Raw genomic sequence first — 24522 nt, forward strand, 5'->3', positions numbered from 1 at the left:
GTTTCCTCTGGTAACTTCGACTCACCCGCCACCCCAATAGAACAAGATCATGAACAAATGGAACACAATTCAGTAAAAGCTAAAATAGCTTGAAATTACAGCTTTAAAAGTCCCCGTTTTTATATTATACAGCCTACGGCGCTGTAGGACATAACATCTTATATAAAGTTCAAACTCGCGCAACTTCATCAGGAGGAAACCACAAATAATTTATAGCTTTGTAAATCCCGTTTAGATTTAATTTAAATGACAGGTTAGTTTAGTGTTAGTTTAAATCAGACCGATGCACATGTCTATCAAACAAATGATAAATGTCAGTTGTAAAGGTCCCAAGGATACAGTACACAAGAATACACATGTCTAGATTTTTGTTGAAAGGATTTCAATCCAGGGCAATATAATGTGTATTTTAATCTGCTGGTTAAGACATAAATATTAGCCTTATTTATTTGAATTTGCATTGTCTAGTCCTTTCTTTCATTAAAAATGCACCACCTGAAGTCCTACTAATACATGAAAGCATGAAAGCTCAAAGTGGTACATAAAGGGACTGGTACATAAAGGGAATGGTACATAAGGGGTCACACCCCATGAAAGCGCTGCTTTATTTTTGTTTAGTGCGTTGTAGCCTGTTGTATATTTATTTTATAAACACAATTTATAATTATTTTTTTACCTTTTTTGTATTTAAAATATAAAGAAAGCGAAAGCCGATATGTTATGTTATTGTTTATTTATAAATCGCGGAAACATTCGAACGTTGGGATGGTGATCAGAAAGCTTCAAAATGGCGTCTCTTAAAGCTTGGTTGGATCATCACGGTGCATTAGTTGATTATTCTGATACAGCTCAGGCTCCTTGCAAAGACTTTTACCACATCTATGTAACACCAAAAGAGGTATGCAAATGCAATATCATGCACCCAGTTGTATGTACATTAAATTCTTAACCGTGCTACGTATTGAAGAAACAATCTGCCTTTTTTGTAAACAACTTTCGTTCCCATGTTGATTCGTACCAATTTTTAAAAAGGATTGAATGTCGTTGTTAAAAAAAAAGTTGCATATATGAATCTGATATTAATTGCTGTAGTAATTAACTCTTATGTGCATCCTTATGGGTTTCACTGAACCCCAAAAAGTTGTGACGCCACTTTTTCCCCCCAACGTAAAAAATGTTGGTTAATCTAACCTTAATTTATTACTAATGACAATCATTTAAGAACCTTACAACTAAATTAATGTCATTGACTTTATTATTAGTTTTATAACTATGATTCCCTTTAGTTACACAAATTACAAGAAGTAACTTCATAAATAATAATAAGCTTCAGTTTCATATAAATAGTGTTACTGTTATTCCATATGATAAACAACACGAAAATTATTAAATAATGTTAACATTACTGTAACAGCACACAACTTGTAGCATGAACCAATGATTTTTTTTAAACATAAATAATTGATGTCAAATGCCTGCCGGAATAATATTTAAGGTATTCGAAAGCATTTTCTTTTTGTTTTAATGGATTACTTTGAAAATTCTATTTTTTATGATTTTTTTTAGCAACAAGGGGTAATGAACTTTTAAATAATGTTATTGAATTTCTAACCAAAAACTGGTACCATGGCAATACTTGATGAAATGCACACTTTTCTTCAAAACAATCCAAATTCTAATGCTTTTTCTTGATAAAATATCTCGTATACTAACTAGACATACCACTTTTGATCAGAAAATTGATACAAAAAGATGTTTTAGTTGTTTTTAATTTCAATAAGCATACTGTTTACGTTCTGTTCATATCTTCCTAACAATCTGTTATGTCATCATTTTTATAGGACAATATTTAATGTATTGTGTTTTATAATTTTGAAATGAATTTGTTATAAGATAAGATAAAAGTTTCTCAATAAAAATAATTAAATATATATATTAACTCAAGTTTAAACATATGTGTGTCATAATTTCAAAAATAAGTGGATGGCTGAAGCTAAAGTAATTGATAAAACAATCATAAGAAGGATAAACTGAAGTATGATTTTTCAATGGTTTGTGCGCTAAATTTGAGATGTCTTTTCTAGCAGTTATATATAGTGTTCCTGACCAAAATCAATGTTATATTACTTTCAAATCATTTATTTATTGGTATACAACAAGAAAGTGGTAGAATATTTGCGGAAAACATAAAAAAATTGACGAAAACTTGTCTGCTTAAATTAACTGAGATGTTCCGGAAATGACCGATCGTCGGTTTCCGAAAATAATACACGTCGTGGTTTCTGAAAAACAAAATGGATGTACCCAAAGATTTTGGTGTTATTGACTATTACTGGTTGATAAATGTATGATTTTGCTTCTTATTTGAAAAAGTGATGCTTTCCAGGCTGATAAACTTGAAATATGAAAGCTATTCGGTCGTTTGGCCTTTGTTTGTCAATACATCTGTACGATCGGTAATTTCCGTAACCCAGTGATTTTTTTTGCTTTAATTTGTTACAGCCTGTGCCATTTGAATTGGGAAAATTAGCGCGATTAACCGTGAAATTGGGAAAAATAGCGCGATTAACCATGAAATTGGGAAAAATTAAGCATTATAAATAGGATTATAAGTAAAAGAAGTGATATTGTTTTTAAGTGCATGTTAAGGGAGTTTTCTAGAAAAGGAGTCTGGTCAAATTGGGATTTTTTTTAATCAACAAAAGTGGCAAGTTTGGGAATTATTTATGGACAAAAATGACCAAATTCAAGTTATTTATTTTGTAAGATGTTGAAAAAAAGACCTAGATTTAAGAAATCATAAGATTTCACAGAAAATCACAGAACCAAAAAAAAGGTTCTAATTGTTATCATTTCATTTTGTTTCAAGCTCTAAAATAAACTTAATGATTGTCACCATGAAGTATATGACAATATTAAAAAAAAGTGTTTTTTTTATGGCAATTTTGGGGCCGATATTTGGCCTCATTCCCCTCAAAAAGGAGTATATATTTTCCCCCAATTTTGTAGAAAAAATCCCCTACAGAAGTTTAAACAAAAAGTATTGTTTTGTTTTTTTGTTTGATTTTTGAAAGAACTGTCTTATGATAAATATAGCTCAAATTTATTTCATAAACAACTAACTAAGTTAAATTAGTTTTTCCCAATATAGTGAACTTTTCACATGAATTGCATTTTTTCCACAAATGGTTAGGAAAAGGTGTTATGTATCTATATGGTGTCAATATTTGTTGATAAAAACGTTCCAATTTGGTCTATTTATTGATAAAAAATGCTAAAATTTGCCATTTAATCAATTTAAAAAAATCCCAATTAGACTCAAAATGGCGAAGAAAACTGAAACTGTGCATGACGGCTGAACTGTCTGAAACTAATGTTGAAAAAATCATTGACATTTATTTAAGAAAAAGGACAGAGACATTCAGCTGTGAATATTACATTCATACGTACATTAGTATTCATATAATAAATATCATTACATATAAAAGAGTGAATTTTTTTTTTTCCCCTTTTCCTAAAATACGAAGTGTTTTTCCCCTTTGGACGGGCCCCGCCACCATTCCCCTAAAAACACTGAACTCATTTAACTTGCAGAACACTCAATCCTCCTTCCAAACAAGATAAGTATTTGTTGAAATAACAACCGTCTGCCCTTATTGATGTAAAATTTCATCATGATTGAGGACAGACAGTGTTAAAAAGTTCAGAAATCTAATCCAAAAAAGTTTTATGTTTTTCCATGCTGTAGATTCACCTTGTTTTGAAACAAATGGAGACAGCATATCTTGCTAGAATGTGTTTATTGGTATACAGCATTTAAAAATAATAACAACTAATGTCCGTCTTTTGTGCAAAAAAAACATTGATTTGTAAAAATTAAGATGAAGCACTGAATTCCTAAACACAAAATGATTCAGATATATGGACAGTAACACTTTTATGCTGGCAATATACAACTAGTGACAAACTATTTTTTCTAAGGCTTTAACCAAATGGGCAAATGCTTATCTCTTTTAACACCAATACAAAAAAACTAAATCATTATTTCGTAAGACATGTATTACTATACACATTAGTTATACATACAGTGTTCGAAATTCGCACTAGTCCGATAGCCCGGGGCTAGTTGATCTTGTTTTGGGCTACTGAATTTCCCTAGATACTAGCCCGATCGGGCAAGTGATTTTTCCAACTTTTGAAAATAAAAAATGCTCAAAAATATTATTTTCATCCATGGTTTTAACCATATCTACATTTATTTAGCGCTGTATCGCGTTTCCTCACCTTCCCGATTATGTTGACATGACAAGAGTTTGAATGACGTTTTTGTTTTGACACAGTGCGTTTTAAATGAGGATCTACTCACGGTTTTTACATGGCATCATGTATAGTGACTGGTGCACATGCATACCAAGGGACTTAAAAATATTATCACGTGGTTGTAGAACAATTTGTGTTCTATAAATGGACATGCTGAAATATACTTGTACTGAAACTAAATTGCCACCGCATACAATCTGTAACGGGTATTGTTTTTAAAAATTACTCACCATAAGTAATTAATTGCTCACCATTTGCTTTAAACTTCTCATCAGGAACAATTGTTGTTTAAGTAATTGTTTACGATGAAAAAAGTGTGATGATGATACCCGACACTGTCTTTAATGTACTGTTAAAAAACCAATGAATATTACTTAAATTTTAAAACTGTGATTTCTTGTAAATCAATCTATGATAAACACCAACTTTAAGACTGACGTCAATAAAAAAATAATGATCGCCAGTTAACCCTGCCCTTATACGCATTATCGTTACCGATTGGACGCTTAACAGCTCAGTTTGGCGACTGGAAAGTTACCAGAGAATTTCTCATGTTGCATCTGTGTTAGAATACATGGCTGTGACTTTATTATTCAATACTTTAATATCTCTTATCAGTGGATGATCTATTACCTCATGTATGCTTTTATGGCGATTAAGCGCGGAGCGCGGTTAACAGAATGAATGACCAGATTAACTGTTGTGATTTGTACGTTCCGTGTATAAGAAAACAGATGCAGATTATCGGACGTCTAAGTGACTTCCACCATTTGTAAAATGGACGTACAACTGCCGGTTTGGGGCATAATTTACGCCCAGACATCCATTAACAGAAGTGCTGGGACATGCATAATGATTTTGCCGACAATATTGGGTACTACCGGTATAACAATTTAAAGATAATTGGCTAGTGTACCTTTTCTTATTTTCCAATGGTAATGGGGGCTATATAGGAGTCACTTTGTCAGTCTGTCTTGAAAGCTTGTCCGGGCAATAACTATGTTGTTCATTGTGAGATTTTAAAATCATATCAATTTTTGTTCACCATCATCGGACGGTGTGTTGCACGAAAGAATTACGTCGATATCTCAAAGGTCAAGGTCACACTGTGAGTTCACAGGTCAAAAATGGCCATCAATGAGCTTGTCCGGGCCATAACTTTGTCATTTATTGTGAGATTTTAAAATCATTTGGCACATTTGTTTACCATTACTGGATGGTGTGTCGCCCGAAAGAATTAAGTCAATATCTCCAAGGTCAAGGTCACACTTTGAGTTCAAAGGTCAAAAATGGCCATACATGAGCTTGTGCGGGCAATAACTATGTCGTTCATTGTGAGATTTTAAAATCATTTGCACATTTGTTCTCCATCATTGGACGGTGTGTCTTACGACAGAATTACGTCGATATCTACAAGGTCAAGGTCACACTGTGAGTTCAAAGGTCAAAAATGGCCATACATGAGCTTGTTTCGGTCATTTTAACACGGAAACTATCAAAACAGAAATTAGCTGTAACACGTGACACCAGACTAAAAATGGATACATGTGACAATTAACACCAAAGTGTAATACTTTATGTCCATCATTTGCTGGGTCCAGACTGAGCCGTTCAGGCTACTAAACTTTAGTTCGGGCGAGTGAAAAATTCCATCTGGTAGTCCGAACGGGCTAATGGTTTCAACAGTGAAATTCGTACACTGTACATGTCTAATGTTTGAAGATTTGCTTGAAAGCCATTTAATCTGTTGGATCTTACCAATATATTAATGTCAACATGTCAGCTAGGGATATAAATGTATTAATTAGATTTGTTGGTTAATGTAATTTTTATTTTGAGTTTAAAGGCCATAATGTAGATATGTTTTCTTTATTTGCAGTCTTTGATGCAACCTTCTGTATGTAAATTTCTGCTTTCTGTTGTTTTGTAATGCAAGTTCATTGTTGTATCAAAATATATCTGTGTGTTTTTTTGTATTCATTCAAACCAAGTCTAAGCTGTAGCTTATGAGAAATTCCAAAAAACTCTTCTTATATTGTTTAATTTTGGAATCTGATTTCATCATATATAAAATATATATATTTTTTTTTTTGGGGGGGGGGGGGGACCTTCAATTGGGAATTTGTAGGTCCCATTTGGGAAAAATACATACTTTTTATGCCCCCCCTGCAAAGAAGAGGGGGTATATTGTTTTGCACATGTCAGTCCGTCGGTCTGTCCGTCGGTCGGTCCGTCCACCAGATGGTTTCAGGATGATTACTCAAGAACACTTAGGCCTAGGATCATGAAGCTTCATAGGTACATTGATCATAACTGGCAGATGAACCCTATTGATTTTCAGGTCACTAAGTCAAAGGTCAAGGTCACAGTGACTCGATATAGTAAAATGGTTTCCGGATGATAACTCAAGAATGCTTAGGCCTAGGATCATGAAGCTTCATAGGTACATTGATCATAACTGGCAGATGAACCCTATTGATTTTCAGGTTACTAAGTCAAAGGTCAAGGTCACAGTGACTCGATATAGTAAAATGGTTTCCGTATGATAACTCAAGAATGCTTAGGCTTAGGATCATGAAACTTCATAGGTACATTGATCATGACTGGCAGATGACCCCTATTGATTTTCAGGTTACTAGGTCAAAGGTCAAGGTCACAGTGACTGGAAACAGTAAAATGGTTTCCGGATGATAACTCAAGAATGCTTAGGCTTAGGATCATGAAACTTCATAGGTACATTGATCATGACTGGCAGATGACACCTATTGATTTTCAGGTTACTAGGTCAAAGGTCAAGGTCACAGTGACTGGAAACAGTAAAATGGTTTCCGGACAATAACTCAAGAATGCTTATGCCTAGGATCATGAAACTTCATAGGTACATTGATCATGACTGGCAGATGACCCCTATTGATATTCAGGTCACTAGGTCAAAGGTCAAGGTCACAGTGACTGGAAACAGTAAAATGGTTTCCGGACAATAACTCAAGAATGCTTACGCCTAGGATCATGAAACTTCATAGGAACATTGATCATGACTGGCAGATGACCCCTATTGATATTCAGGTCACTAGGTCAAAGGTCAAGGTCACAGTGACTGGAAACAGTAAAATGGTTTCCGGATGATAACTCAAGAATGCTTATGCCTAGGATAATGAAACTTCATAGGTACATTGATCATGACTGGCAGATGAAACCTATTGATTTTCAGGTCACTAGGTCAAAGGTACAGGTCACAGTGACAAAAAAAGTATTCACACAATGGCTGCCACTACAATTGACAGCCCATATGGGGGGCATGCATGTTTTACAAACAGCCCTTGTTTCCATTGGGAATGGGGCCGAATACAGGATCCGATTTTCCACTTAAAAAAAACATTGCATCCTGCATTTATTTCACAGTCCAAATAACTCTGGATACTACACAAAAGGGGCTACATTACACTTGAGTACAAATGTACATCAGCTGACACTTGACATTTCCTTTAAAATGCTTAACCCTTTCCCACTTAGAAGCCAAGTGAAAATGGCTATACATGTATATATAATGTGCAAACAGCATAAAACCAGAACAGCTTGTGGGTAACTCGCAGTCTGTTCAGGTTTAATGCTGTTTGCTGCTCATCAGTATCTAAGGTTTGGAGATGAAGCCAGATACTGCCAATTGTTTGCAGCCGTCATGCCCATTGTGTGTATTGTGTTCTTTTAGCGATGTTGTATTTTTTTTAGCAAGCAAACTTGCAAAGGATCAAATACACTTTAAAGATAACAATATGTGATCAACACCTGATTGAAATACTTTATGTGCTTTTATTACTGAGAAATAAACACAAAAATATTTGTTTGTATTTTGTTGTTTATTTTTAACTAGATTTACAAGTACCTAGATTTTATTGTATCAATTTTAATTTGTTAAATTAATCGATACATTATTATCTGATATACCGTACTTACAACTTGCTATATAGTTTTTAATGCAATTATAAATCATAAAAATTTGCCTTCATTAATTATAACCAATAGCATTTGTGCCTACTCAACTGTATGCAGATAAAGGTATGACCATGATTGTCATGAGTAAGACTGATTGGCAATCAGCTTCAAACACTTGTTAACAGTTATTAACCCTTTGCATGCTGGGAAATTTGTCGTCTGCTAAAATGTCGTCTGCAGAATTTCTAAAATTAGCATTTTCTTCGATTTTTTTCAAAGAATACTATCAGAATAGCAAACAGTTTGGATCCTGATGAGACGCCACGTTCTGTGGCGTCTCATCTGGATCCAAACTGTTTGCAAAGGCCTTTAAAATTCAGCTACAGCGCTTTAAGGGTTAAGTCCTCTAATGTTGTTATCATTTTTATTCATCAACATTGATTGATAAATTTGTTAGGTCATGATTATTAAGTTTATTTTTTTTTGTCTCTTTTGTAAACCTTCATTCATATTGTTAATAATGATGTATATATGAGCCATGGGGAAAACTGGGCCAAAAACATGTGCATGAAGTGTCGTCCCAGATTAGCCGGTGCAGCCTGTACAAGCTAATCAGGGAGGACACTTACCCCAAAGTGTGTTTTTTTGTTAATAAGAGACTTCCTTTAAAACAAAAATTCCATTACAGCGAGTGTTGTTGCTGAATAGCTTTTGCTAATCTGTTTTCCCAGAGCGAAACTCGTATAATTTTATATAATATTTGCAGATCATATTTCGTTGGTGGAAGATCGTGCCTCCCACTCGTGCCGACTCCAATACGCCTCCGTCAGAGTTGAGAAACAGCTATGATGACTTCCTGCATGATGAAAGATGCCACAGTAAGGAACAGCGATGGTTCTATGGGAATTTATGACCTGTCAGAATTTTCTGGTCATTTTTTGTATTTTCTATAACAGTTCAAATTTGCCAATTGCTTGACTAAGATGTTCTTCTATATTATTTGGGTTCATTAAGACCTGGGACATAATGTTATAAAAGTTACAGAGCAGGGCAAAAGTGAACTGTTAAATAATCAATCTTGGAACCTCTCTTAGTTTTAAAGTGTATGCATGCATTTTGTTGATCTTAACCCTTTCCCACTTAGATTCATATTTTATCGCATTTGTAGTCCCTTAGAAAGTTAAATTTTATTTAAGACTTTTCTGACTAGATTCAAGTTTTAATAACTTCATTTTGAACCATGTTATACTAATGAGCAGCAAACAGCATAAAACCTGAACATACTGCAAGTTGCTCGCTGCTACGCTGTTCTGGTTTTATGCTGTTTGCACTTACGTAGCCATTTCACTTTGCCTTTTGAGTGGGAAAGGGTTAAATCAATTTATAATAATTGTCAAGTATGTTAGCTACTCCGTATATTCTTAATTTTTTTTTTTTTTATTCTTTTCCGCGTATGGCACTTTTCTGGTATGAATTCCATCATGTAGGAGGACAAAGGCAGTCTATGGACAGCAGTTTAGTTGCAAAATATTTTCAACACCGCCCCATGCCTGTTAAGCGTTTTCACAATGATTCATAGCCTTAATTCTATTTCAATATTCAGGAACAGATTACCTGAAAGCTTTTTTAAGTAATTCATTTACAACATGATGGTAATAAGTTTTCCGTTATGCATTCAAAAATCAAATAAACACAAAAATGTAGTGATTGAATTTTTCCTTAAAGACTTAATGTTATATGTACTGGTATATAATCAGTACTGCTCTAAGTGGACAAATAATGTTTGAATTTAAATTCTTGAGACCATAGGGTATATTGAAAAGGATGATATTATTCTTATCTATCTAAATTTGAAAAAGCCCCATGCAATATTTACCATTGCACAGCTGAGTTATGCCTTATGCATGACTAACAAAGGAACCTAATAAAGTACAATATCCAACATTAAATTACAAATTCTGTATCAGTTTAATCCTCATTAAAGGTGAAATCCAGAGACTGGCCGGTGACCCAACGCTCCAGTACCTGATCCGACTTGCCGAGGGTCACATCGACTACCTGTCCAGAATGCCCGACAACGTGCTGGAGACAATCATCTGTGACTTGGAATTGGAAGACCTTGTGAAACTTGCCGCAACTTGTAAAAGGTTTAAAAAAGTAGGTTTGGTTTTAGGACATTTAAGATTTCAAAGGATTTAGTCTGTGTTTTATTTGTGTGAAATATTTAAAAGATTAGGATTATATCCCTTATTCAATCATCTTAGGACGTGCAATATTTAAAAGTGCAGGTTTCTTCTCCTTACTTAGCCTCATTTATGTTAATACTGATTTCATAGATTAGTGTACTGTAAACGTATAGAAATTCGTCGGTATGAAATTTCGTGGCTTAATGCAACACAACTAATTCGTTGACACATAATTTTGTGGATTTCAAATTTTCGGGAAGATCGACTGACCGTCATAATAATTAAAGTTTTATTAAAACAACCAGAGTAATAATGAAGCATAATCTGCTAATCTGTGTTGACAGCAAGCTTTAGGTTTATGTGCACTGAAGCATGAAAGTGTTGCCGATAATTGTCGATAAGAGCGATAAAGCGGCGCACTTGTGGGTCCCTGCTCGATAATTGCCATCTATGTTGTTTTGACAATATTTGCACTTCTCAGCGCAATCGGTCCCCTAGTAGAAACACTTGAGTAATAAGGTCCCCAAAATACATGTGCGTCTCTTGTAAATTTAATTTGCGCATATTGACATATATGATAAATTTGCAAACTGTTAATTTTACGACATCACGTAAAAGAAATTTGTTTTTCTCCACAATTGGTAATGCTATTTATTATATTTATTTTCCAAAATTAATAAAACGTACATTAACGATGATGAATAAAAACAGAAAAACTGATAGATATAGTGTAATGTGACCTACTGAAGTGAAGTAACTATTACAAAAACAAATATCTCGGATAACTGACAACACAAGAAAATGTCGGAAATGACATTCAGAAATGATCGATTTTGGATTAAAAATGTAGAAATAATCATTGGTACTTGAATTCTTGGTTCAGTGGACCAACGAAATCCACGAGAATTCATACCACACGAAATTTAATGATTTTACAGTATTTTGGCATAATTATTCAAGTGTAAACCAAGTGAACTTCACGTCTCATGTCCTATTTCAGCTCTGCAACAGTAACACAGTGTGGGAGAAGATCTTCCGCCGGGAGGTGGAGACCCCTGTCACGCCTGAGCTGGAGGCCCTAGCTGAGAAAGAGGGCTGGAAACGACTGTTCTACACCAACAAGCTCCAGCTACAGGTATGCCTGGTTATGGTAGAAATAGTGGCTTTTCATTGCTAGAATATATGAGTTGTTCTGTGGGAAAACTGGGCTATAAGCATGTGTGTAAAGTGTTGTGCCAGATTAGCTTGTGCAGTCAGCACAGGCTAACCATTGATCACACTTTCCACCTAGACTGGATTTTTGTTCCTTCCTTTAACAAAAAATTCCATAAAATGAAAAGTTTTGTGTGAACACTAGGCATATGCATTAACCCTTACAGTGCTGGAACCGAATTTGGAAGGTCTTTGCAAACAGTTTGGACCCAGATGAGACACCACAGAACGTGGTGTCTCATCTGGATCCAAACTGTTTGCTATTCTGATAGTATTCTTTGAAAAAATCGAAGAAAATGCTAATTTTAGAAATTCAGCAGACGACATTTTAGCAGATGACAAATTACCCACCATGCAAAGGGTTAAGTCTGGTTTTCTCAGAGTGATGTATAAAGAAAAGTGTTCCAGGTCCGACATAAAGCCCTATTTTCCTTCTGTGAAATCACTTTTATTTGCAAGGTATGAATTGAGTTCAATTTCAGATCGCTGAATTATTGGTGTGGTCTTCAATGTGCTCAATTTCAGTTGTGAAAAACGTTCCTTTCAAACCAAATGTGCGTTGATTCAGTGGTTTGCCAGATATTAAGTGGTTTGCCAGATAATTGTAATAAACTATATACTGACAGTGGAGAGTCTTGTATTGATTTCATGTTTAAAGGGGGTTGCATAATAAGACGAGACCACATATACTTATTATCACATCTTGTCAAACTGACACATTTTAGTTAATTGAATACTGGCTTAAAATCATGCTCCACATTTGGAGCACAAATTCTTTGTTTAATTTCTTGTTGTTGAAACAGTCGGCTATTCCCAACTGTTCTCTGTGATATGTCACATTTAAAATGCCCAAATTTTCTATTATGAAATGGTGACATGTAAGAATTTGTTTTTCTGTGCTTTCTAGAAAAATTGTTTCCATTGATGGGCAAACATGGAACAGGCAGATAATATTTTGAATGGTATAATCGGGAAATATTCATGATGGTCATAAATTCTTGCAATGACAGGAAGGAAATTGAAGACATCTGCAAAAATCAATGATTCAACAGTATAATGCTGTTCACCTAGGGAGCATGAGCCCTGCTGCTACCAAGGCAGTCTGATTAATCACTCATTAATTAGTTATTGATCTGTTATTAATGATTAGTTATTAATCAATATTAACTGAGTTCAAATGAACCTGGTATAGCATAGAATAGCCTTCCATTTTTGTTGCTTTTACATGATTTTATTTGCAAAGTAGATTTATTTAAGTTAGGCATTGATTAAAATATTGCGATGTTTCATTAAATGTTTTGGTATGTAAATATGTATGAGTGATAATGTGTGTGATTGTACAGAAAGCGTTAAGCTTAAGTTGGGCTTGAAATTTGTTCAGTGAATACACATATATTCAATGTTTTTTTTCATCTATGCAACTTTGTTTCAAAAGATTATGAAGAATAGACATTTACAGGCAAGTATATCCGTGTATTACATATCTTGCTGTGACATGTTAAGCTGAAACAATTTAACCATGGCTTTATACAATGTCAAGTGTCAACAGAGTTGCATTGCTTACAGAAATAAGTGAAAACTAAATTTTGGATCCCGTGACATCTCATAAAGTACTTTACATGTAGCTAGGTTGATGAAACTTTTTTTTTTATAGAAGGCCATATGGGGAATGTGCATGGTGTTTCAGTACTTAAATGGGACACAAATTTGGTGGTAAGAAATAAGAAAAAACTAAAATCTAGATCCAGAGACAATTTCAAAATGCTGGGTTAATTAAACTTGATATGTGGATAGGACACCTTATTGGGAATATGCATGTTTTTTTTCAGACCAAACTTTTTCTTGTTTTAGTTACAGAAATAATTGAACAAAAATCTGGCTGCTGCCATAACTAAAAATACTAAAGCTTGGATGATGAAGCTTATGGCAATCCTATTCTTTATCTGACAACATTTGCTTGGAAGTTAACTTCTGTTATATGTGTGACAAAGCACTTTCTGAATTTTTCCAACCACTATAAATGGGCTGTGCTCTGTGAAAAGGGGGGTTTAATGCATGTGCGTAAAGTGTCATCCCAGATTAGCTTGTGCTGTATGCAGAGATACATTTACCGGTATATGTTTTTATTAGCCAAACTTCAATGCAGTATAATGACTCATGCATGCAATGTATATTATAGCCCTATGTACTTTCATGCCTGCAGCAGTATGACAGTATTTAATTACAGTTTTATTTCAAAGATTGTTTATTGGGTATTCTTTAATAAAAATAAAGATGGCATTTAATAGGGCCTTTAATAGGTAGTTTATTTCCCGAAATATTTTTCATAAACAACATGGTTAATCTGCTTCATTAAATGTCAGAAAATTCCTCACAAGTTAAAGCATGTTTTATGCATTTGCTACATGTAAGTTAGTACCTGTTTTTACCCTGCATCTACTTTTGTGGAAGAAACAAAGCGATTGGCCTGTCTGTCCGTCCGTCAGCAGATAAAATTTACCCAAAATAACATGTTTTGTATAACATCAACAAAATTTTGATACTTGCATTGATGTTTTCTATCAATGTACCCACATCACCCTTATCTCATTTTGACCTTGACATTGATGTTGAGCACTATCTATATTTTTAATCATCTGACTACGTTTTTACCTTGACATAGACCTTATGTTGGACTAAGAATTATTCAGAAGGTCCAAATTCTTCGTTAGCAAAAAAATGATGTGTTTCATCTAATATCAATACAACTTGATACAAAGCTGTAAAACTTGAAGGATGTTATCTATGAACAAACTAAAAACACACATCACCTGAACTCATTTTGATCCTGACGTTGACTTACTTTGGACTTGATGATTTAGGAGCTTGAAATTCTTGTTTGATCCAAATTGACTGTTCCCTTATTATCAACACTTATTATGAAAAAATATTTGATGGTTCCGTTCAACACTCAGCACACTCATATTACCTAAATTACCTCATTTTGACCTTGAAAAATAGAGTAAAAACGTTTGGACTTAAACAGATGTTCCTTTGAATATATTCTGACAAGGCTTCCAGCGGGGATGTATGTGTCAATAGAATGCAGCATCTTGTTTCTAAATGAAATACTAATTTTTGTTTCTATCATCTTAGTTTGCTACCTTAAGTTTTTCTCAAAAAGATTATTTTTTATTTCTACTACCTTGGCACAAATCTTCAATCTAGTAATTATTGTAATTGAAGCTGTCTACTGTAATTTTGATGCTTTCACATATCAAAACTGCTTAAAACAAAGTTTTGAAACTTGAATAGATGTTATTTATATATAAACTGAAATCACCCACATCACCTTACCTTATTTGGGCATTAACCTACTTTTGACAGAGAATAATTTAGAAGCTTGAAATTCTGGGTTAACCCAATATGACCGTTCCATTAACCCTTCCAGTGCTGGAACCGAATTTTGAAGGCCTTTGCAAACAGTTTGGATCCAGATGAGACGCCACAGAATGTGGCGTCTCATCAGGATCCAAACTGTTTGCTATTCTGATAGTATTTTTTGAAAAAAATCTAAGAAAATGCTAATTTTAGAAATTCAGCAGACAACATTTTAGCAGACGACAAATTTCCCAGCAAGCAAAGGGTTAACATCAACACTATGACAAAAGCTTTGATACTTTAATTCAACACTCAGCACATTCATATCACCTAGCCTGATTTTGACCTTTACATTGACGTACTGTTGGACTTAGCTCTTTCAGTGCGGGAACCGAATTTTGAAGGCCTTTGCAAACAGTTTGGATCCAGATGAGACTCCACAGAACGTGGCGTCTCATCTGGATCCAAACTGTTTGCTGTTCTTATAGTATTCATTGAAAAAAAATCGAAGAAAATGCTAATTTTAGAAATTCTGCAGACGACATTTAAGCAGACGACAAATTTCCCAGCATGCAAAGGGTTAGACTTATTCAAATGTGTCTCTGAATCAATTCTGACAAGGCTTCCAGCAGGGTCATATCTATTATTTGAGCACAGCATCATGTTTTCAAACAGAATACAACATTATGTTTCAAGCACCTAAATTTGCTACCTTAAGTCTTTCTCAAAAAGTTTTTTGATGTCTAATACCGTAGTATAAATCTTTAAGTATTGTACGTGTAATTGCAGTAGTCTACTGCAATCTTGATCATTTCACTTTTTACGTAAATTTTAGCATGTATCTGTCTAATATTTATCCTTTGCATGCTGGGAAATTTGTCTAAAATCAGCATTTTCTTCACTTTTTTTCAAAGACCACTATCAAAATAGCAAACAGTTTGGATCCTGATGAGACGCCACGTTCTGTGGCGTCTCATCTGGATCCAAACTGTTTGCAAAGGCCTTCAAAACTTGGTTCCAGCACTGAAAGGGTTAAATGCTTGTGTTTGTGGTTCACTGTATGTGTGTTTGTTACCTTGTGTCATGTTTAGGTCCAGCTAAGGAGACAACTGCGTCTGAGTCATCACAAACAGTAAACTTGGTACCGGACAAGTCCCCATTTATCCAATGTTTGCATTAAATTGATGGCTTAAAGCGAAAACAAAGTATCATTTTTTAAACTTACGCAAGATATGTTGTTTTGGTTTTAACCCATCAAATGTTCTCATTTCTGTTGCCTTCATTGAAATTAGCGTTTGGACCAAGCAAGCTTGAGGTCTTATATTATTACTTGTGAGCAGAAAATGTTACAAGCAAGGGCTTTTTGGCTGATTTTATAGCAGTTATTGGGTCATATTACGGATTGCAAAAAAATTTGTTTCCTAAATTCTAGAGCGAAAATTCTCAATTGATTGCTTGACTTTCTGATTTCAGAAATAACGAAATGATTAGTCCAGAAATATTTTTTTGAAGTTATATCATTCAACAGTGATTTTGAGCCAGTTCTACAAGCCACACCCATTTTGGGTCACTAGGTCAAAGGTCAAGGTCACTGCGACCTCTAAAAAAAAAAAAATCTGACAAGATTTCGCAGCCAAGCGTGGCACCCGTTATGCGGTGCTCTTGTTTTACAAACTGCCATAAACGAGTCCTGGGACTCAATGACTTGCAAATGTACGAGTCCAAAAATTGAAAGAACGAGTCCAAACATTTTTTTTTAAACATTAAAGTAACCTGTTACAGAAAATTGTAAAACTTGCTTCTTTACACTTAAAGCTGTTGAAAACCCGCATACTGATTATTATTAAGATATTCTGCAATCTTTAAATTTTGTTACAAATATCCATGCATCATTGGGACTCACATAATTTGAAACTGCATCCTCACTGATTTTTGTGAGTCCAGGACCCGGACACGCAAGTAAAAAAAATCACTGGTTATTCATTTTACTTATTATGCATGTATTTGAGATTTTCTGTTATATGTAGTATTATTAGAAATAATTCAATATTTCTCATTCAAACCTTTTTTCCCAATTTCACATTTATTGACACTGAAATTCACAATTTCATTTGAATATGTCATATTTCTAAAATGATGAGAAAATGACCTACAAGTCCACCTATATGCAACTAAAAGTTTAAGCAAGCATAGTTAAATTTGACCATTACAGGGCTTGCAAGATGGTGCGAATTTCAATTACTTCTGTTGTCACCATTAGCCAAAGTTAGTTTTTCTACAAAATGGCTCATGCTTGACAAATTTTGTTTAGCAATATTTCTTCAATGATATAAAGATATATCCTAATGAATGCAGTCTTGGTTCGTTGTATGTCTCTGCCATGATAATGGCAGAGGGACATGTAGTGTTACCCTGTCTCTGTGTGTGTATGTGTTTCTTTGTGTGTTTGTTTGTGGTCTTTTTGTTGTAAATGATGGGATTTTGAAATTAATTGGTACAAATGATCATCATATCAAGATGGTATGCAGCAAGCATGAACAGTAGGGCTGTAACAATACAATCGAATATTCGAATTACTCGAATACGGCTGTGGACAAATCGTATTCGTTATTCGCCACCTCCCGAACCGAATATTTGACGAATACAAACAACATGGTTTCGAGTTTGAAAGTTTAATCAACGTTTATTACCTTACAAATGAAGGTTCATACAATAAACCCCTATATTTAAATGTTCTTCTTATTCCGGCGTTTTTCATTATGTTTACCCTACCCACGATGTTACACAGTGATATTATCAACAAAAATGGTGGGCACCGGTTAAATATTTACGACATTGAATTGAAAAATCTTTCGATGGTTGTTTAATGTTTATTTAGGTAAATACGAGTGATTTGATGCTCAAACATACACACAAAGGATTAGCAGATGGAATTTCTTTTTTTGTTTATCTTTACGAAAATGATTGTGCAACTTACCAACAAACATGGAACCTAGCAAGTCAAGTTCCTTAATTGGTCATACTCAAGGATTTTATTGGTACTAGTAATGTTTTTTTTTAAACTGTGCTAAAAGTTTAAGCAGTTCTGGTCAGTGTTTTGTTATTTCAAAATGTTATATTGCATATTTTCAGTATGCAATGATACTCAATTAATCAAATTGACAAATACTCATAGTTTTATACTATATAATGTCATGTCAAGTTGTCAGTATTACTTTTGTTCATTGAAATCCATATTTTCGAATAAATATTCGTATTAGCCACCCTGTATTCGTGATACGTATCATATTCGTCTATTGTATTCGTTACAGCCCTAATGAACAGTGTCAGTTACTTACAGGTAAAGGTCACCCTTGGAGTTTTTTCTTATTCTTTATATGCATAAAGTGAAAGGTCATGTTCATAGCCCACACATTATGGGATTTTAAAATTAATTTCCATAAATGCTCATCAAACACATCATGACAAAAGGTCACAGTGGACAATCAAAGTTTTTGCATATTCCTTTAATGTATATACCTGTAGTGAAGGGACATGTTCGTCAACACAAACATACATATATATGGACCATGCTCTGTGAAATGGGGGTTAAATGCATGTGCGTAAAGTGTCGTTCCAGATTAGCCTGTGCAGTCCGCAGACAACTCTTCCTTCCTAAACTGGATTTTGCTAAGAAGAGAATTTCTGTTAACAAAAAATGCCATAAAAGAGGAAAGTGTCATCCCTGATTACACTGTGGGGACTGCACAGGCTAATCTGGGACGACACTTTACGCACATGCATTTAATCCTTTTTTCACAGAGCACGGCTGATATATAAAAGTTAAGTTAGCATGAGCCATTTTGTGTTATATAGTTATTGTTATTCAATTGTAAAAAGTAGCTTAGTTTTCTATGTTAAATGACAGCTATTGTAAAACGTTGTTATGATTCACAATTTTATTCTTTTCGTGTAGTTATCAGTAAAAGAAATTATTTTGATGACTGAGTGTGGTACTGGTGTATAACACGTCAATATCACATTATCTGATACAGTACTTGAACATTAAACTCTCAGTTTGCAAAGTAACTATATAAAGATTACAACAATATGTTTCCAAATTAAGTTTCTAATTTCTATGCATGGCAATATGAAGCCACTGCAAATTGGTCAATAAACGATGATGAATAAACCATGTTTCTTTAATAAAGGGTTGAGTATTAAACTATTAGATAGAGAAATGACCAGATACAACATTGATGCAACAGCAACATGATTAGATTTTCGTAGGATTTTACACAACATTAACCCTTTCAGTGCGGGAAACGAATTTTGAAGGCCTTTGCAAACAGTTTGGATCCTGATGAGACGCCACAGAATGTGGCGTCTCATCAGGATCCAAACTGTTTGCTATATTCTGTGGCGTCTCATCAGGATCCAAACTGTTTGCTATTCTGATAGTTTTCTTTGAAAAAAAATCGAAGAAATGCTAATTTTAGAAATTCAGCAGATGACATTTTAGCAGAAGACAAATTACCCAGCATGCAAAGGGTTAATGTGTAAGATGAATTAAACATATTTACTTTTTTCCATCTTGCCCACATCATTTGTTTTTCAAAAAAACAGAGTTGTCTTTTTTTTTCTATTCATTTTGATAAAGCCCATGTATTTTACAATATAAACTGTTAGATGATTATTAAACTGTTAATAGTTTAAAATGGCAGCATTTTACAAGTGTTTGCTTATTATATAGCCTTGCAGCCAAACTCACTGCTTCAGTTAACCCAATGCTTTTTTGGTTTAATGTACAGGTCCCTGCGACTATCGGTTCTGTGGAAAGTGTATGATTGATGCCTAATAAAAATGCTTTTCGATCTTCATGGGCTTAAATGAAACTGATTTAAACATGTCTTATATTTGTCCTTTTTTTGCTCAATGAAATAGAAAGGTTAAACAAATTGGTTTTTAAATGTATCAAAATTAATAACAGATGAAAACGGCAACTTATAAAATTTTCCTTAATGTAATGAGAGGTTACATAATTATGTACATTCTGTTTTACTCACTGTTTATGATGTCCCATTAATGTATTTTGAAACAGTGTTTTTTTTATGAAATATTCGGCGTTATTAAGCCCCATTCCGCCATCTGTAGAGTATATATTTCCCCCAAATATTTGAAAAATTCCTCTCTCGGAAGTGTAATTCAATTTTAATCAATACCACATTTAAATAATGCACAGAAAAGCCAAGAAATGTTGATCTTTGAACATGAACATAACATGAAAAAGAGTAGGAATAATGTTTTTCTCTCTATGTATGGTGAATTATAGTGTTAAAACTTGTTTTTGTACTGTTACTTGTTAAGCATTGAAATTTCCCCCTTTTCCCTTTTAAGAGCGAATTCCCCCCCCCCCCTCCATCAGGGTACCCGACCCCTTACCCCCAAAACTGAAAAAAACACTGTGAAAAGCTTGAATTGTATTCTTATCCTAACATAGAATACATTTACATATATACACATAAATAAATAAAATTACCTGTAACAAATTTTTGCTTCTATTGAGGCAGGCACATATTTTATTTAATATTGAACAATTATTTCCAGCAAAACCCAGCTACCCACATGTTTTGCCAAGTTTCACCGCTTGCATTCTTTAGCATTATACATGAGTGGGTTTTGACACGCCTTCATAATTCTATGTATAACAACCACTTTATACAAGTCTTGTTTGATGACAAAAAGAAACATCTTTATTAACCTATGTACCTTTAATTTAATGTGCACAGTACTTTGGATAAATAATTTATTTTTGTATTGACCATATATTGCTCAATGAATTCTGAAAACTTGTTTTTATACGCCCGTATAAAATACGGGACGTATTATGTGAAACCCCTTGGCGGCGGGCGGGCGGCGGGCGGGCGGCGGGCGGCGGGCGGCGGGCGGAAGGCATCACTTTGTCCGGACTCTAATTCAAATTGTATTCATCCGATCTTCACCAAACTTGGTCAGCAGTTGCATCTAGTTGATATCTAGGCCAAGTTCGAATATGGGTCATGCCGGGTCAAAAACTAGGTCATAGGGTCAATAAGTGCATTTTCAAAGGGGCCACTTTGTCCGGACTCTATTTCAAATTGTATTCATCCGATCTTCACCAAACTTGGTCAGCAGTTGCATCTAGTTGATATCTAGGCCAAGTTCGAATATGGGTCATGCCGGGTCAAAAACTAGGTCATAGGGTCAATAAGTGCATTTTCAAAGGGGCCACTTTGTCCGGACTCTATTTCAAATTGTATTCATCCGATCTTCACCAAACTTGGTCAGCAGTTGCATCTAGTTGATATATAGGCCAAGTTCGAATATGGGTCATGCCGGGTCAAAAACTAGGTCATAGGGTCAATTAGTGCATTTTCAACGGCGCCACTTTGTCCGGACTCTAATTCAAATTGTATTCATCCGATCTTCACCAAATTTGGTCAGAAGTTGTGTCTAGATGATATGTAGGTCAAGTTCAAATATGGGTCATGCCGGGTCAAAAACTAGGTCACGAGGTTACTTAGTGCATTTCAAGCATTTAGCATGGTGTCCGCTCTCTAATTGAAGTAGTTTTCATCTGATCTTCACCTAATTTGGTCAGAAGTTGTGTCTAGATGATATGTAGGTCAAGTTCGAACATGGGTCATGCCGGGTCAAAAACGAGGTCACATAGTGCATTTCAAGCATTAAGCATGTTGTCCGCTCTTTAATTGAAGTAGTTTTCATCTGATCTTCACCAAATTTAGTCAGATGTTACATCTAAGTGATATCTAGGTCAAGTTCAAATATGGGTCATGCCGGGTCAATAACTAGGTCTTGAGGACACTTTCAAGCATTGAGCATGGTGTCCAAAACCTTCGAACGGGCGTATCTTGTGACAGTTTGGCACTCTTGTTGCAAAATGTAATGGAAACGTAAAAACATTACCATTAAGGAGTGAGCAACCACATATTGAATTGTTAAATTCACCTCAAATGTTTGTATCTATTTTATTCAGATGCAGCTTCGCCGCCAGAAGAGGCACGGGGATCATGCATTTGTCACTGATCAAGGGGACGAGAGCATGGAGGCACTATAAGAACCCAAAGAAACATCATAGAACCCAAAACATGACAAGCAAAATGCAAAAAATTATCCCAAAGAGTTGGGAATCTTTCTGAAAGAGACCTTAATTGGAGATTCATTATATTGTATTATTTTCTGTGATATTTTTTTTATTATACTTGTGTTACAGTTTGTTTAAGTGCCTTTACATTATAATTATAGATTTTCTTATTTTTTTAATAAATAATTAAATGTATACACATATAGCTTTAACATTCCGTTGTACTTGTGTTGTCACTGTTGTGGCTATAATATTAATCTAGTATATTAATCTTAGATGTTGCTAGATAGTTTATTTTATTGTTTTGATCAATCAATATTTTTTTCAAAAATAATCATTCATAGACAATAGTCATGTTTTCAGATAAATTTATCAGGAGACTCCATAGATGAGATTTCTATTACTCAAATACACCTTGCTCAAAATAAATAACAACTTGTAAAAAATCTGGTCTACAAGACTAGTAATAGTGACTTATATTTTGTTTACGGTTGTAGGAAATGTTAACCTGGAGTTCTAAATTAAAATTATACAATTTTTTGTTGGGGGGGGGCAAGGGGGGTGGAGTGGGTAATTTGGGTTTAACAAAAAAGTTGTCAATCTGTTCACAGGCTCAAGAAACTGAATGGTCTTAACTTTCACTATGATTAGAAGGATCAAAATCTGTCCATGACACAGTTTTCAGTCTCATATAGTCGACACAAAATATGTTGATATATTTTTTTTTGTAGTTGTTCATGTTGTTTATGTTATTTCAATCCATCAATTTCATTTGTCAATCTTTTGAAGTTGACAATCTTGTATGTTTGCAATTTGTTTATTCAATTTGGTGCCATATATGCTATTAGTATAATGAAATATTAATTTTAAATATGCATTTACAGTGCTGATAATTTTTCATAAGTTTCAAACCTAAAGTCTAGATGCACATATCCATTGAAAGCTAGTGAATATTTTACATGAAAACTAAAATTTGTTAAGAGGTGTTTTTGTATATCTAGTAGAGTAATACATGAAGTCATTAGAATAAACATATGTAGACTACATATGTTTATTCTAATGACTTAATGTATTACTTGCAACTTTTCCAAATATACCAGACTATAGAAAGTTTCATATAAAATATGCTTTAAATACAAGACAAAAGAAAACAGTACAAATTTATCTTTGAAAAAGAAAACATACACACACACACACACTTAAAGCTATGTTTTTATTAGCATTCCGTCCATATTTGCACGAGTTTATTTACAATGCTCAAATGCTTCCATATACATGCAATTAGCTATCAAAGAAGATAAATTACCTATGAAGTAGAAATTACCAGAACTCTTTATAGGGATCAGATAGTTTTATTTTGAACACATGAAATGATTTAGTCTAAATGTTGAAATCATAATACCAGAATGCTTTTTATTAAAATGTCATACATACCAGAACATGCATATAGCATTTCAATATGAATAAAAACAAGTGATAATTATGTACTTGTCAGATTATGAGAGTTATACATTTAATACTACCCTGCATAGTTGTTTTGCTCCTATATTGTACTTGTGAATAATATGGTGCAGCACTCGGTGGCAGCCTTCTCTAGGAACCTATGCAAACAAAGGTCCCTGGGTTGTCGAACAGTGTAAAAGTTTTCATAACTGTTAAATGCATTCATTAGCCAGCACAGCACACGGATTCATGGCAGTTTCTTAATATAGGAGCGAAAATGATGTACATGTGTGTCTTAAGAATGAAGTACATGTTTGTCTGAAGAATGAAGTAAGTGTTTGTCTGAAGAATGAAGTACATGTTTGTCTGAATAATGAAGTTCCTGTTTGTCTGAAGAATGAAGTACATGTTTGTCTGAATAATGAAGTTCCTGTTTGTCAGAAGAATGAAGTACATTTTTGTCAGAAGAATGAAGTAGATGTTTGTCAGAAGAATGAAGTACACGTTTGTCTGAAGAAAGAAGTACATTTTTATCAGAAGAATGAAGTACATTTTTGTCTGAAGAATGAAGTACATGCTTGTCTAAAGAATGAAGTACATGTTTGTCTGTAGAATGAAGTACATTTTTATCAGAAGAATGAAGTACATTTTTGTCTGAAGAATGAAGTACATGCTTGTCTAAAGAATGAAGTACATGTTTGTCTGTAGAATGAAGAACATGTTTGTCTAAAGAATGCAGTACTTGTTTGTCTGAAGAATGAAGTACATTTTTGTCTGAAGAATGATGGACAACATCAGATATCGACGTCATTTCATGGTCAGCCTGTCTGGAAATCGTCGATGAAAGTCAGCATAGGCTATTTGCTCTGTTATTATTAATAACACAGCCTTACTTTAGTTGTTGTTGAAGACGTATCGCCGTTAGATTTTGCATTAGAAACGCAA

The 24522-nt window shown here is 34.2% G+C and overlaps 1 protein-coding gene across 3 annotated transcripts; it reads left to right on the forward strand.

The window, feature by feature from the left end:
• The first annotated feature begins 735 nt into the window (after positions 1 to 735).
• On the forward strand, positions 736 to 23665 carry LOC127834578 (F-box only protein 36-like). 3 transcript variants are annotated; one of them, XM_052360561.1, is made up of 6 exons: positions 736 to 898; positions 9020 to 9131; positions 10238 to 10410; positions 11440 to 11574; positions 13087 to 13110; positions 22027 to 23665. In XM_052360561.1, exons 1-6 carry the CDS (start codon positions 788 to 790, stop codon positions 22105 to 22107), a joined length of 636 nt encoding a protein of 211 aa, XP_052216521.1. In that variant the 5' UTR covers positions 736 to 787; the 3' UTR covers positions 22108 to 23665. The 3 variants fall into 3 exon arrangements, with proteins under 3 accessions (XP_052216521.1, XP_052216523.1, XP_052216522.1); XM_052360563.1 differs by lacking the exon at positions 13087 to 13110 and adding an exon at positions 16103 to 16152; XM_052360562.1 differs by lacking the exon at positions 13087 to 13110.
• The last annotated feature ends 857 nt before the right edge of the window (positions 23666 to 24522 follow it).

This window comes from Dreissena polymorpha, chromosome 6 (assembly GCF_020536995.1).
Source record: "Dreissena polymorpha isolate Duluth1 chromosome 6, UMN_Dpol_1.0, whole genome shotgun sequence".
NCBI classification, from domain to species: domain Eukaryota; kingdom Metazoa; phylum Mollusca; class Bivalvia; order Myida; family Dreissenidae; genus Dreissena; species Dreissena polymorpha.

Excerpts from the sequence above, each read along its gene's own strand:
- LOC127834578 (XM_052360561.1), top strand. The coding sequence starts at position 788 with ATGGCGTCTCTTAAAGCTTGGTTGGATCATCACGGTGCATTAGTTGAT. Across the intron at positions 9,132-10,237 it reads GCATGATGAAAGATGCCACA|GTGAAATCCAGAGACTGGCC; the intron begins GTAAGGAACAGC and ends TCCTCATTAAAG. Across the intron at positions 10,411-11,439 it reads CTTGTAAAAGGTTTAAAAAA|CTCTGCAACAGTAACACAGT; the intron begins GTAGGTTTGGTT and ends GTCCTATTTCAG.